The following is a 16138-nucleotide window of genomic DNA, read 5'->3' as shown; positions in this document are numbered from 1 at the left end:
TTTAGCAGCCTTGTTTGCGATATGATGGAGATATGAGAGCATGGTACCAAATCATAGAGATCACTTGTTTACGGAATCCAAAACAATAAGCCAGTGATTTGTTGCTGTTGAAAAGCCGTGCACCTTCGAAATCCTTCATGCACACCCGGTATGTGTGTGTATGTGTATGTATGTGTATGTTTATGTATGCTTTGTATGTGAGGAGCCCAGGGAGAACGGGGATCCTAATAAAGAATAAGAACACGGTTACATTTCTCCGGCCATTATTCCATTAAACCTCCGCTCTGTGCTGAGGTTTAGGAGACACGCGTGTTCCCAGGTGAGTCCACTGAGGGGCCGTCAGCTGGGGCTCAGGTGGAAACTCCGTCTGAGTGTGTCACACAACATGACACTAACCGTTTCCATGGAGACAAAGAGAGCGAGTGAATTGTCATTTTACTATATTGTCAGACGTGTTTGTTGATTTGTGAAGGCCTCTGAATCGGCCCTCAGCAAATCAAACAAGTATAATGAAACATGGCCCACAAATTAAACGTATGCTATTGTACTTCTTAAATGTGTATGTTCAGATATATAACACAGTATTCATGTGTTAATAAGCCCACTTTTCAAATAAATGCAGTCACTTGAAAACATGTTCTAACAAATCTTAGTTGATAAGAAAAAGGTCCAATAAATCAGTTACATAACAACCTTGAAATATACCCTTCATATTTCCTCCTATTATCATCAATCTGAGATCCAACTTATAACTGAACTTATGAGGCGATACACCTCTAGTGAGTGGCCCAGCCCTTCGTATATCTTTCTGTATCTGGCCCTCGTGAAAACAGTGTGGACACCCCTGGGCTGTATAAATACATGTGTAATTGAATGGAGTCACGAGCTGAAGTGTGGGGTCCTCACCTCATAATGGGCCACCCTCTGGGACTCGGAGATGAGCTGAGCGCTGCACACTTTGCAGTAACTGTCCGTGAAAAGACCGTGATCCACTTCTGTTGACTTCATCTGGGGAGAGAGACGGAGACATGGTTACTGAGCTGGAGGACGAGGACGTGGAGACGCTGACAAGTTAGAAAATACAACAGCTTAAACCAAAGTTGTGTTATTTAAAGGTTCATGCTATTTTTAGGCATATATCATCTCAGATATATAAGAACATGTTTATGATGTGACATGCCTCATATCCCTCTGTTTCAGCCCCGTTACTAAAGGGCTGATTCTGGGTGGAGGAGGTGGAGCTAATGCCTGATCAGAACTCTCCCAGCAGAAACTCAGCTAAATGCTGCCGTGATGAAACTCCACATCATGTTCCAAACCACATGAAGGATTCTCTCTATATAGAAATTGTATCGGGATAAACCCCTTGAGATGCACCATCTCGTTTTCAAGGGGGTCCCGACAACAGCAACAACTTACAGACATACATAAACAAAAAGAAAAATGCAAAACATGACACACAAGACAAACCACATACAGTCTGTGAAGTACAATTCAAGCAATGCATACAATCATTACAATTTGAGACAGTCGAGCAAATCAGTTTCATTAATATCAGTTATAACAACAGACCAGTTGAAAGTGAGATAACAATGCATGTTTAAATGAACCCAATGATGACAGAGATCTAATGGCAGCAGGTAAAGTATTCCAGTCTGTGGGGGCTTTGAACATGAACGCTCTTCTGCCAATCAATTTTTTTGCAGAGGGGACAGAAATAAATCTGAACAGAATGTCTAACTTGATGATTTGGTGAGTAGGGTACAAAATACTGCTTTAAATAAGGGGGATGGTTCAGATAAATGCATTTAAATATCAGCTGAAGCCAATGCGTGTGTTCTTACATTTAAATAAGGCCTTTTAAGTTGGTTATACATTGTGCAGTGATGTGTACGAAAAGGACAACCAAGAACAAATCTGCATAGTCTGTTGTAGGCTATGTTGAGTGGAGCACGATCTGATTGATGTGCATTTTGGTAGACAACATCACAACAGTCCATAATCGGAAGAATAAGTTGAGAAGCAATTCTCTTTCGGACACTGAGCGTAAAACAATTGCGAGAGCGGTGTAAAACACTGATTCCGTAATTGACTGTTTGTATTACATGCTTTATATGTACTTTAAATGAAAGTTTAGAGTCTAGCCATACCCCAAGATATTTAACGCTATCAACTTTATGCAGAGAAGTGCCATCCTTACATGTTATTACTACATTAGGTTTGGATTTGAGCTTCTGCCTGGTACCAAAGACCATGGTATAAGATTTAGTTTTGTTAAGCGGTAGTTTATTGTGTGATAGCCAGTCCTGTACAGTGGCGAGCCGTCAGGGCCCTCTAGACCCTCTGTGAGGGCCTAAGATATTCTAAGAAATAATATTTGAAAACATTAAAAAAATTTTTTTATTTTTTTCATTAGTTTTACCAAAATAACTTGATTTAATTGTATGTAAAATAATATTTCCAAAGAAATAAATCCTTCGAATCTGCCTGTTCAGTTTCTGTTGGAATGTGAAGGGTTAAATGCCGTCTCTGCGAGTTCTGTGAAGACGGGAGAGCTTGGTCCCTCTCTACATTCACAGAGGGCCCGCTATAGTAACTCAACGAGAGAGTAATGTCAAATGACAGGACAATTGACCAATCATATCTTACCTCTAAATGGGCGAGCTTTCTTTTTGCGGACTTTATGACAGGTTCCGCCCGCTGTGAAGTCTATGCAAGGGGTGCAGTGACGCGTCCTAAAACCCGGAAGTAAGCTGCGCTCGGATTCCTTCGACAGAAAGCAATGGGATTTCTCCACAGGATTTTGGAAAATAGCTCGAAATAAGGTCTGTGGAAAACGAACCTGTTAGATAAATGCACGTTTTGTTCAGCCGGATAATATCCACATGTCTACCCTACTTTTATTATTTTCGAATCATAAATCTAAACGATAGATTTATGATCGATTTATAATTAGCATACGTTCGTTCATGATGGCTCACTTCAGTGATAGTGATGACATCGTTGCGAAATTATTAACCGTCGTTGTGTCCTTGGGCAAAACACTTCCCACTAAATCACCCCTGTGGGGATTGTCCACTCCACAGTATTGATGTATTACATGTCTAATATATGTAATGTAAAGCGCTTTGGGCACTTGTAAAGGCACTAAAATAGAAGCAAAATAGGCGAACAGGTGAATAAATATGGTGAAAAATAAAAGATTTAAAAATAAGATTATAAAAAGATCATCCTGATAAAAAAACACAATAATCGTAAAATAAAATTTTATTTATAATAATTGCAAGACTAAAAATTGTAATTTCTACGAATATCACCAATAATATCGCAAGTGCAACATCTGTGAATTCTTCATTTATTTTCTAAATCCTTCAGCCTTGATTGGATCTCCTTCTAAAACCAAATGAGTTAAGTAAAACCGGTATTTAAAGTTGTGTCTCCAACGAGAAGCCATCTGGATTGAGTGCTTGTCTCCGAGGGTCTGCAGGGAGATGAACCAGCCGAGATGTAACAAGTAAACAATAATCTCATCTCGTTTACTCGCATCACTTTTAATCAATATTTCATCACCTTGGCGAGGGAGTTAGTGACAGATGCTGAGACACTGCTGGGAGCAGCGAGCTAGAAAAACCTTTCCTTCAAGACTGAGAGCCAAATTATATCCGAGCATGATGAATGATTTATTTAACTGATCCCGCTGAAGGTTTAGCATTAAAATAAATGACTTGTCGTCGTGTCGCAGAAAGAGAGGATTCAGAAGCCTTTATTTCCTCTTCCACACGCACAGCTGAGCCAGCACCGTGTCCCTTGTCCTAATCCAGGTGGGATTGAGTTAGCGACGGCTGGACAGATGAGGTCACGTCGGAGTAAAATCACACGTCCTACAACTTGTTTGAATATTCTTCACTGATAAAATGACCGGTGGAAAGAACTTTTACAGTTCATTCTTTAAGAAATGTTGTTATTTGTTCTGTTTTGCATACAAATAATGCTTCCAGACGTTTTCCAGAACAAATGACGTCTTCAACTCTTCACAAACTCTTCAAACGGTCTACAAACATTACTGGATCCTCCGGAAAAAGTTCCTCAAACGGACATATATCTGAAATTAGAGCAATTTCTCATTTCTGAGATATTGCCAAGCTCAACGAGGTCAGGGTGGACAGAGGGACATCCCATAATGTCTCTGGTTAGTAGCAGCGGTAAAGAGAGAGGGGAACATTCACCACTTCTGAATTTGAGCTACCAAGTACTTAGGTAGTTGTATGGTCGACCAAACAACCACTAAAAGTACCAAACGGAGGCGGGACCTAAGAGGGGAAATTGGAGTCTTCTATTGGCTCTTGGAAGCTCTAAAAAAAGTGATCTGCAATCTGATTGGACTAAAACCCCCAACCAAGTGCATTTAGCTGCTGATTTCAACTAATATATTTGAGTTACATACACTGCAGTACCGTAGACATGCCAGTGAAAGCAGTTTGGGGTTAAGTATCTCGCCCAAGGACACTTCCTCTGGGGATCGAACCAAGAACTCCCTTAGACCTAATTTAAAATGCAACATGTGGTCATTACCCAACACTCAGCTGAGATTCTCCCGTTCAACCCTTGGTAAAAAGTCACAGAAGATACGAGCACTCGACTTATTCCACCATTGGTAAACTTGGAGGTTGTTCAATCAGAATCCACAGCATGTCCACCTTTGGTCTTTCAAAGGCCGTCTCATTGGATTAAATCCACAACCATGTGCATTTAGCTGATGGTTTAACGTATCTCTTTGATTTACATACGCTTCAGTACCGTAGACATTGGGGTTGAGTATCTCGATCAAGGACACTTCCTCTGGGGATCAAACCAAGAACTCTCTGATTGGTAGATACCCTCCCGACCTCTTTAACGTCATTTCAAATGCAGCGAGTGGTCATTCCCCAACACTCAGTTGAGATTCTCCCGTTCAAAAGTCACAGAAGATACGAGCACTCCACCATTTGAGATAATTCCCCAATAGCTAAACTTCGAAGTTGTTTACAGTATATCCACCTTTGGTCATCTCCAAAGTTGCTTTGACCCTCACCACGATGCTAAAATCACAATTGAAGGATTGGTCTACTTGCAGAGTGTCCACCGGTTGTTCTGATAGTCGAATATTCTGTGAAGCTCGAGACAGGAAGTCGTAATCTCATAAAGGTTTCATTACAGATAGTGTAGGATACAGATTTGGGAGTTTTCATACAATAATATCTGGAGATTTGGACTCGCTAAAAGGACAGATGTAGTGTGGGGGAAATAATGAAAACTAAAGCTTCAATCACTGATATTTTGATATAGTTATAAATAAATGTGTGAAAGAAGTGAAAAATCACCAACTGTAAAGTTCTACTCTGCTCTTTGGAGCGCTTTAGCGTCTTACAGCTCGTTGTTTTGGTTTCAAGGCCTAAAAACGTCATATTTAAACGTCATACTTAAACAGCAGCGTGTGTTTTTGCCAGTCTGATAAACGCACTGTGTCTAAACGTCTCACAGCAGGGAGTCAGTGTTAGTGACTATCTGGTGAACACAGTGGAACATTTAGATGATGAAGAGCCGGAGCCATCCTCTTCATGACTAAAACATCAAAGTTGTGTTTACAGTATGCGGCCAAAACATCCATTATTCCCGCTTGAATGATTTTACCTGGAGATATGTTAAATGTGTAATGGCAACCCTGTCCTTAAACCACCTCGAACATATTTTGGGGTTTTTGATATTTCTGTATTTCAGCCGTCACAACAGGATGACCTTCACATAGAGTGGTGCAGTGACGAGTCCTAAAACCAGGAAGTGAGTCAGCATGTCTCCACTTCCTGTTCCCTGGTCTCAGAGCCAATGGGATCTCTCCGTAGGGTTAGGAAACTATCTGAACTAAGGTCTGAGAAACGATGGCTGTTACCAAGCGGCTGAACAGGACTACAGAAGTCGTGGAGGCCGTTGTACGTCATGACGCCGAACACGTGAACCCTCCTCTGAGTTAGTTTCTGTTCTGCTTGAAAGCGAGTCCCTGCCTCCTGCAAAGTGTTTCAAGAAACGCTTCAACTTGTTCCATCTAGAATCTGTGTGTCTGAATCTGGATTTGAAGTCGGCGTGACGTTGAAGTCGTGCTGCTCGACTCGGCTGTAGCTCCTTTATAGCATCACGTTAGCATTTAGCTTCTGAACATTAGATTTATGATTCTACATTATAAAAGTAGGGTAGACTTATCCGGCTGAACAAATTGTGCTTTCATCAAACAGGTTTGTTTTCTTAATTTGAGCTGTTTTCCAAAGTCCTCTGGAGAGATCCCATTGGCTCTGAGACGAGGGAACCAGCAGCTTCCTTCAGAGTAAATACGTCATCCCTGCATCGCTGTCTGTCATGTCTGTGTGTGTTTCCTGTCTGTGTGTGTTTCCCTCCTGTAATTGTATTTTTAGGGGAATTTCATATGCATAAAAAGAAATGGGCTGACTCTAAACCAAACTTTGTACATTTCTATCAAGAATTTAAACATATTAGCACTATTAAAAACATTAGGAATAAGAAGGCAATTAAACCAATTTGATATATAAAAAATATTTAATCTGAAGTATCAAAATGTTCCCTTTTTTTCTTTATTTACCTTATATCATGTATTGTTGCTTTGTATATGTGCCCCTGGACTTTGTTGTATGTAGAATGTATGATGTTCATGTATGATATTCAATAGGTGAATAATACAAACATGTGATTATCTGATGTTCACCTGGTGTTTTGTGGGTTCTTTGTGCGAATTAAGAGGGAAAGAGAGTTATTGACGCTCTCCCTGTCGTGTCAAATGATCATATAATCATTTAAAACGTATAGTTTTGTACTCTGATTGCCTTTTACTCTGTTAAATTGTATTTTTAGCCTTGTATGTGTTTGCGGGTGCTTTAAGTGAAACATTCAGGGCTTTAAAGTAGAGACACTACATACTGATATACACCTGAACATCAGCAGGAGAGGACTCTTTAAAGTAGAGAGACTACATACTGATATACACCTGAACATCAGCAGGTCAGGAGAGGACTCTTTAAAGTATAGACACTACATACTGATATACACCTGAACATCAGCAGGAGATGACTCTTTAAAGTAGAGACACTACTGTACATACTGATATACACCTGAACATCATCAGGAGAGGACTCTTTAAAGTAGAGACACTACATACTGATATACACCTGAACATCAGCAGGAGAGGACTCTTTAAAGTAGAGACACTACATACTGATATACACCTGAACATCAGCAGGAGATGACTCTTTAAAGTAGAGACACTACATACTGATATACACCTGAATATCAGCAGGAGAGGACTCTTTAAAGTAGAGACACTACATACTGATATACACCTGAACATCAGCAGGAGAGGACTCTTTAAAGTAGAGACACTACTGTACATACTGATATACACCTGAACATCAGCAGGAGAGGACTCTTTAAAGTAGAGACACTACATACTGATATACACCTGAACATCAGCAGGAGAGGACTCTTTAAAGTAGAGACTCTACATACTGATATACACCTGAACATCAGCAGGAGAGGACTCTTTAAAGTAGAGACACTACATACTGATATACACCTGAACATCAGCAGGAGAGGACTCTTTAAAGTAGAGACACTACATACTGATATACACCTGAACATCAGCAGGAGAGGACTCTTTAAAGTAGAGACACTACATACTGATATACACCTGAACATCAGCAGGAGATGACTCTTTAAAGTAGAGACACTACATACTGATATACACCTGAATATCAGCAGGAGAGGACTCTTTAAAGTAGAGACACTACATACTGATATACACCTGAACATCAGCAGGAGAGGACTCTTTAAAGTAGAGACACTACTGTACATACTGATATACACCTGAACATCAGCAGGAGAGGACTCTTTAAAGTAGAGACACTACACACTGATATACACCTGAACATCAGCAGGAGAGGACTCTTTAAAGTAGAGACACTACATACTGATATACACCTGAACATCAGCAGGAGAGGACTCTTTAAAGTAGAGACACTACAAACTGATATACACCTGAACATCAGCAGGAGAGGACTCTTTAAAGTAGAGACACTACATGCACACACATTGGTATCAAAGCCATCACAGTGTCCCTATAGAGGAGGTGTTTCCTGTGAAGCTGTCCTCAGTGAAAGGGGGACTTTCAGAAAAGGCTACCCGTCGAGCTAACCCGATGAACCCCCTCTCTAACAAATTAAAACCGACCTTTTCTAGCTTCTGGGCACTCGCTGTGACCTCCCTACCTCCCACTGTTTCATCAGATTTTTCCATCAGACCCCCCCCCCCCCCAGCCTCAGGCTAACCTTGCAGCCGTTGATTTCCTGTGTCCTCGTCAGAGTCAAAGACAGACGGTAAACAGTTGTGACACGGTGCGAGACACAAGCTGGCTTTGTGTTAACTCGATGGCCAATGCGAGGCACTGAGGCAGGAGGACTTCTGTAGTTAGCTGTAACTCTGTTAAGAACAGCGGCACTGATCAAATATTGGTGATTGAATCGGGTCGAGGACTCCCTGTTGGTGTGCAGCGCTCTGCCTTCCCTTATCTAATTACAGCGGCTGAACATTTATATTTTTCCCAGCATCTCATTTGGAGAGGAGACAACCCATGGCCATTACAGGGGGAGCGTCTGACAGTGACATCCATTGGCTTAATGAATTGATCGCCACGGAGAAGGACATTTTAATTTAGTTAGCAGCGGTGGTGCTTTGGATAGCTGTAGTTCACTCAGCAGGACTTCCCCTGTGTCCTTCCTGTACTGCAGAGGAGAGACAAACCCGGGGACACGGGGGAAAGTATGTCAAGCAAAGGTTTAATACAACTTTGTAGATTCCTGTGAACTGCTCAAAGAAGCTGTGCTCTTGATCCGCTCCATGCCATTAGCTGGATGTAAGTAGCTGCTGCCTTGGAGTCCTCTATCCTTGGGTCCACAAAAGGACGAGACACACACATATAATAAAATACATCAAACAAACTATGTAATGTTGGCCCATCAGTAAGCTGTTCAATGTTTGTTGTTAGTCTGTATTTTAATTTGTTCCAACTGGATTTTGATTTGGAAACAAGCTGAATAATAAAACACCATTAAAGGATTTCTGTGCTGAAGTTACCTTGAAATGAACCCGTGCTGCTCATTAGTCCCTGTCACAGCAACAGGATACTGATTTCAATCACTTTTACAGGACGAGGTTATCACTCCATCTGCTGATGTCCAGGTGTATATCAGTATGTAGTGTCTTTTTTTTCTTCATAAGTTAAGTTAAGATAAGATGGACTTTTATTAATCCCTCGTGGGGAAATTGTTTCTCTGCATGTGACCATAGTGTTAGGAGCAGTGTGGGGAACGGTGCCTTGCTCAGGGACACCTCGGTAGTACTTGGTCTTGCCGGGACTTGAACTGCCAAAGCCAAGTCCCTATCGACTTCGCCACCACCCTTAATAACATCACATATGAAGGATCTTGGTGTCAAATCGTACATTTTTGACCGAGAAGAAACCAAATTCAGACGTCAGGAATTAATCAGAAGCTTCTGTTTATCATGTCTTTGCCATAACATCTGAATAAGTTGCCAATGGACAGCTGGGTAGCCTAATATGCACGGTAATGGAGGTGTTGGAGGTGTTTTGGGGTGAAGCAGTAGTACTGCTGACATCATGGTGTTCAGTCTCTGCCAACTAATTCTGCTGACATACAAGACCAACATTAGTATGAAGTGGTTTAATCTCCTAAATGCTTCTAATAAGCCCCACATTTCTACATGTTGTGTTTAAAATGACACATAAATAAAAGCTACATTTGACTTCCCCATATTCAAAAACATATAATCAAACACCAAAATCACAGACATGTATCAAATGATGTTGTAAAATATCGTTTTTAAATCAGCTGGCAATGGTGGCCATCATGGAAAATGCTCGCAATTCTTAAAAATTGAAGTGGCTAATGAGCTTTTCTAAATGAATGGCGTCCGAGTGATGGACATGGACATGTTGGTGCCTGTATCCTGTGATAGATTGTGGCCTGCCGCACAGACGATGAGAGTCTGCAGTAAACTATAGGCCTAACCCTTGGTAGAGCGAGACTGTAATCTTCCTCAGCAGGGAGATGACCAAGGCCCTAAACTACACATGCAACCCTCTCTTGTAAAACATATAAAACAAAACATTAAATCCGGTCTGGAAAAGGTCAGGATTTGAGATCTAATGGCGCATTTCCACTGCAACGGGGTAGCCCCGTTTAAGCGTCCCTAAGCGTCCTGGCTCAGGCCTCGGGCTGCCTCGCTGGCCGGCCGAGGCCGTGGCGCATTTCCATTACAGTTTAGGACCTGGGGTACTAACGCAGTGTAGGCGGGGCGATCAGCTTTTTGGCGGGCTTTTTGGGCGGAGCGACGCTGAGTAAAACTGCAGTGGCGTCATCTTCAATGCGACACAACTCACAAAACACACACAACAATGGAGGATGTGGAAGCGATCGTTTACTTGTTTCTTGGTGTGTGGCTTGTTATCACAGCAAGAAGGAAAGTGATGTTTCAAAGTAGGCTGCGTAAAGCAAGACGAGATGCAGAAGAAGCTGACGAGAGAGTTGTGGAAGTCCTACAACGCTGCAGAGACTACAACAGCACGAGACTACAGCGCTACTCGGTAAGCTAACGTTCGCTAACTAGCCATGTGTTTAGGCTCACGCTCACAATACGACCAAAGTGTTTCAAATATTTAATTAATTGTAGCTACCACTTTTACGTATTAAAATATGTATGCTTTTGTTTGTGTATTTCAGAAGTTACGTCGCCGCAGACCATGTGTTTGGATGCTCGACCGAGCTACCGAGTGGTGGTCTGTGATTGTTCCATCTTTCACACACACTCAGTGGGTGGATAATTTCAGGATGTCTGAGGAAACGTACACCTACCTGTGCAACAAACTGCGGCCAGCGATGGAGAGACGGGACACAACATTCCGCGTGTGTATACCTCTAAAGAAGAGAGTGGCCATCGCACTGTGGAAGCTTGCTACCGGCTCAGAGTACAGAAGCATCGGACATCTGTTCGGAGTGAGCAACACCACTGTGTGCCGGTGTGTGCGAGACTTCTGTGCCGCTGCAGAGGCGTTGTTAGTACCGGAACTAATTCGTTCACCAGACCGGCAGAAGTTTGCAGAAATGGCTGCCTACACTGAGAACAGGTGGGGGCTCCCTCAGTGCGTAGGTGCTATTGATGGATCACACATACCCATCTTGGCACCACAGGAATACCACTGTGACTATTTCAACCGGAAAGGCTGGCACTCCATCATCCTTCAAGGAGTTGTAGATGGAAAGGGACATTTCTGGAATGTGTTTGCAGGAATGCCTGGGAGCATGCATGACGCTCGGGTTTTGAGGCTGTCCTCATTGTGGGAGTTAGCCAGTCGTGGTAACTACTTTCCACCTTGCACCGGGGACATTGGTGGGGTGAATGCTGGCTATTACATGCTTGGAGACAATGCCTATCCCTTGCAAAGCTGGCTCTTAAAACCCTTCCCAGACACTGGACGGCTGACAGCAGAACATGTGGTGTACAACAAGAAAATTTGCAGCGCACGGGTTGTGGTTGAGAACGCATTTGGTAGACTGAAGGGGAGGTGGCGTTGCCTCATGAAAAGAAACGACTGTGATGTTAAACTTGTGAAATCCATGGTGCTTACATGCTGTGCTCTGCATAACCTCTGCGAGAGTCATGGAGAGGACTATGATGATGGGTGGAATGCACCAGCAGCCGCAGAGCCTGGGGTAGCAGCGGCTCAAGGTGCAGAGGAGGAGGGCACTGACATCAGAGAGGGTTTGATGCGCTACCTGAATACCTAAATATGCATTGTATTGTATTCATTGTATTGAATATCAATAAATCCTTTTTTGTGTTTGTCAAATGTTTTAAACGAATATTATCTGAATTGAATATTTGAAATTCAAGCACCAGTAAGTACTGCCCCATAATAACAGTTGAGGAAATATCAGATCATGAAAAGAAAATCTTTCTAATAAATTAAGCGAATATCAAAGCTAACTATAAACATAAATACTAAAGTGTAAAACACAGCAAAACTATATTCATAAATGCAAGTGTAAAATAGTGTGGACAATTGTAAACTTGGATGGAGGCTAAAGTATCCACTATATAAAATATATTAAAATATAACCTCAATCTTTCTTCTAGACATGTTAAAAGCTTGCTTGAATGGGTTATAGGTTTATTTTGTTCTCTCATCTTTGAAATATATAAGGAATGTGTTGTTTGAGTCTAGAACGAGGGTATTACAATTGAGAAATGTCTACATGTATTATATATTTATCATGTATTAATACTATTACAAAATAAACATGTAATAATGTTTTAGAGGAGGACCTCAAGCTAGCAAACTCAATTTCTTGCTTTAAATCTCTTAAAAGTAAGGGGCTTTTTCCTAACTGATGGTGTTTGTTATTCCTTTATAAATTCATGTATGTTTATATCTTCTCTAAATAAAGATTATGTGAATCTGATTTTTTTTCTGTTGGGTGCCATTCATTATCAACAAGAGATAAGATAAGTCAAAGAAGTACTTTAATGATGGCAGTATACAAAAAAAAAAAAGGGTGTATCAAAAAGGCATGCCATTAAACAATACAAATTAAAAATTATAAACTGTATTGCAGCCAGCATAAATATACATGGCATTGTACAAATAAAATGAACATTTTAAAGAACATAAATAAACAAGAAAGTACAAATTTAAAAAGTAACTAGAAAAAATATATATAATATGTACAATAACTATTAATGTTATTTTAAGTTGGACGAGGAGGAGACGGGCCACGTCGGCTGCCCAGTCCCCCTAGCACCTCGCCAAGAGTGCGCAGGAAGGCTAGGTTGAAGGTCTCTGTTTGAGCGGCCTCCTCCCTTCTCAAGGCGGCCTCCTCCCTTCTCAAGGCGACCTCCTCCCTTCTCAAGGCGACCTCCTCCTCCCATCTCCGCTCAGCAGACGCTTTGGCCCAGTCCAGGTGCCGTTCCTGCTGGGCCATGTGCTGTTCATGGTGCCGTTCCTGCTGGGCCCGATCCTCTCCTCCTCGTTTCCTCTTGCCTGGGTGACAATATAATAATAATTAGCAATAAGGAAAAAACACAGGACAGGTACAGGTCACACAAGGATATAAGAATAACATGTATAAACAGAACAACAGTAAGGTGAACTAAAGAAAGTTCTGGCCCTAGATGTTTACAATGATTGTGAAAGTGAATTACATTATGTCCAGCCTGTTGATAATGAATATAAATATATGTATATGATAGGATGTCACACACAACTGTACTAGCTGCTTACTAGCTAAGACTTTACTTGTAACAGAGCATTTCCACACAGTGGTATAGCTTATTTTAATTACTGACGATGGATGATCCACGGTTTAAAAAAACAAAACACAATTCCAGTCGTTTTGCCATTTCTATTTCTTACCTAGAACCACACGCTGCGGTGTCGTGATGGCACTCGGTGTTGGTGGTTGAGTCGGGTTAGGGTCTTCGGCTGGTGTCTGTGGTCGAGCTGGGGTCCGTTCTGGATTCAATGACGAAGTGGACGGAACACTGCCATCACCCGTTGTTCGGGAATGTTCCTCCTCACGAGTCCCAATGTAATCATCGAGAACAGCAAAATGACTTGTTAATTCCACAAACTACTGCAGCACAATACTAAATAGCAACAACAACTATAGAAAAGAAAAACTGAACGTAAACAATGGCACATATGGTGTTAGCAAACAATAGCTCTAGCTAAGGCTATCTGCCAGCTATGTAGCTCTTCGGAGCTCCATAAAAGCACGGGTTGTCGAACATTAATGTAAGGATAAAATAGACTTCTTTGTTAGAAGTGAGCGTACCTTGCAGGGACTCCAGTAAAGCCGTTGCAGAGTCCAGGCCTCCCTCCCTCCCAACGTTGGCCGGTCTGTGGCCGTAAATCTGGTCCAACAAGTCGAACCACTTCCATTGTTTCCTACCCGCACCACTCGTGTTGTTGTTGTCCTTTATTAGGCGATATTCGCTCTTCATCTTTTTAAGTTTTTCCCTACACTGCAGGAAAGTCCTCGAAAATCCGCGCTCGGACATCTGTGCAGAGACATCCTGAAACACTTTCACATTTCTTGTTGTTCCGTCGAGCTCCCGCTGGATTTTATCATCCCCAATGAGATGAAGGAACGTCGTCACCTCCTCGGTCGACCACGGTGAGCTTTTCTTAACAAACGTAGACATTTTTGTAGCTCCTCCGTTTACAAAATGCTGGTTATAAAAATGCTGCAAGCTTGCTTCTAAATATATATGCGACGCTAGGGATGAACTCGCGCGCGATCTTGTGACGATTCTCTCTGACCAATCAGCAGTCGAGTGTTGACGTCACAGCCCTGGCCTGGTCTGATAAAAAAGAACCACGATTTTATGGGGCCGGAAAAAAAGGGAAAAAGTACCCGCTAGCCGGTACTAGGCTATATGGAAATGCAACCAAAAACTGGCCTGGCCGCTTGAGGACGGTTCAGGACGCTTAAACGGGGCTACCCGCTGCAGTGGAAATGCGCCATATGTGGCAACCATTACCGTGGATATTACGTTCAACAGTGAGGCGGCGAAACAAAAGCTGCACATGGTTAAACGAGGCTGCTTCACACACACACACACACTGCATTTTGAGGCTCATATGCATATCGCTGAGAAGATGAATCGTGTTATGTGTATTATTCTAATTAGATATCTACATTTGTTATGGAGTGTCGACGGTATTAAGCGGTCAGTTGAAGCAAAAAAACGGTGTTTCACGGACACATTACTGGCAGCAGGAACAGAACAGGTGTTCATTCATTACGGATGTTAATTAATTTAGTCTCTTAACGATGAGATGTCCTGCATCATGTCCTGCGTTACTCTGTCGTTCGGTCTAATTGCTTTTTACACTCTGACAGGACATGATGACGGTGAGAGGGACCGCCAGACGAAGAGAGAAGAATGAGACTCCAATCTATCAAAACAAACACTTTAGAAATGGCCGAACGTTAAGTATTTTCTTCCTTTAAAGAAGGATGTGAGATAACAGCATGGGGAAGAAAAGACCCTGCTACTTCCTTGCACGAAGCTATGTTGGTATTTGAATTAAAAAGTGTTTCTTTAAGAAGATGTCAACGTCTGGTTTAATTGTATTAGGAATATAGAAGGGATTGATGATGTTATAGCGGTTTGCAGGGTTTCCCACACATAGACTTTACCTGGTTAACGTCCGCCAAAGATTTCACGACCATTTAGGTTTCATCTTTGTGTATCCGTCCGCGAGCACGACGCCAACTGCGATCGACTACCTACCCCTCCTGTTCGCTCTGCTATCGCACGAAGGATCTGCTTTATGCGCTCCGCAGTAACTCCGCTGCGAGGCTCCAGCGAACAGTTCATGAGCGTGCTCCACTAGCAACTAGCAACCCCCCCCCCTTCTCGGCTACCACCACAAGTATATTTCAGATCTGTGGGAAACTGTGACATGCCTAATTAATATATATGTACTGTATTTGGCAAAAGTAGCTGGTTATTGTGTTGCATGTAAAAAATGTACTACTTTAGATATAGACACTACGTTTTGTTACGATGATGGTAAATGCGCTGTACTTATACGTCTCTCTATCAGGTCTCTTCGACCCCTCAAAGCTCTTTAAATACTGTAGAATCTGTTTTATATAATCATGTGTTTTAAGCCATACTTGTCACAAACGAGCTGAGGACCAAAATGCAGAACACGGGAAACCAGGGATAGTCGGTAACCAGCTTTATTGAAGGCAATAGGCTGGTAGGAGACAAAACGGCAGATAGTAGGCAAAGGGCTGGTCGGGGACAGGCGAGGGTTCCAGGAGAAAGCAGGACGGGAGTCGCAGGTACAGACCGGGTCAGGGAGCAGGCGAGGCAGGCTGGTCAGGGACAGGCAGGGTCGAAACCGGGAGAGCAATCTAGAGGGTAATGCGGGAAAGACTGGCATGCTGCAAAGTACGATCTGGCACTGAGGTGAGAGGGAAGTGGGCCTAGATACTAATGGAGCTGA

General features: G+C 42.3%; 1 protein-coding gene and 1 long non-coding RNA gene across 2 annotated transcripts in view; both read right to left on the bottom strand.

The window, feature by feature from the left end:
- Window positions 1–16138, bottom strand: part of LOC117443350 (zinc finger matrin-type protein 4-like) — a gene marked incomplete at its 3' end in the record, with an annotated part of 117698 nt that overhangs the window by 78917 nt on the left and 22643 nt on the right. The window contains exon 2 of the mRNA XM_034079339.2: window positions 907–1008. Within this exon, the coding sequence (XP_033935230.2) occupies window positions 907–1008 (102 nt within the window). The remainder of the gene's footprint in view (window positions 1–906; window positions 1009–16138) is intronic.
- LOC139433541 (uncharacterized) lies at window positions 12829–13680 on the bottom strand. Its single transcript, XR_011642993.1, has 3 exons — window positions 13529–13680; window positions 13032–13156; window positions 12829–12968 (listed from the first exon to the last, which is right to left on the bottom strand). It is a non-coding gene; the product is annotated as an uncharacterized lncRNA (long non-coding RNA).

The sequence above is a fragment of the Pseudochaenichthys georgianus genome, unplaced genomic scaffold, assembly GCF_902827115.2.
Source record: "Pseudochaenichthys georgianus unplaced genomic scaffold, fPseGeo1.2 scaffold_591_arrow_ctg1, whole genome shotgun sequence".
Taxonomy (NCBI): Eukaryota; Metazoa; Chordata; class Actinopteri; order Perciformes; family Channichthyidae; genus Pseudochaenichthys; species Pseudochaenichthys georgianus.
The sequence above is the reverse complement of the archived record's forward strand: the minus strand, read 5'-3'. Positions and strand labels throughout refer to the sequence as shown.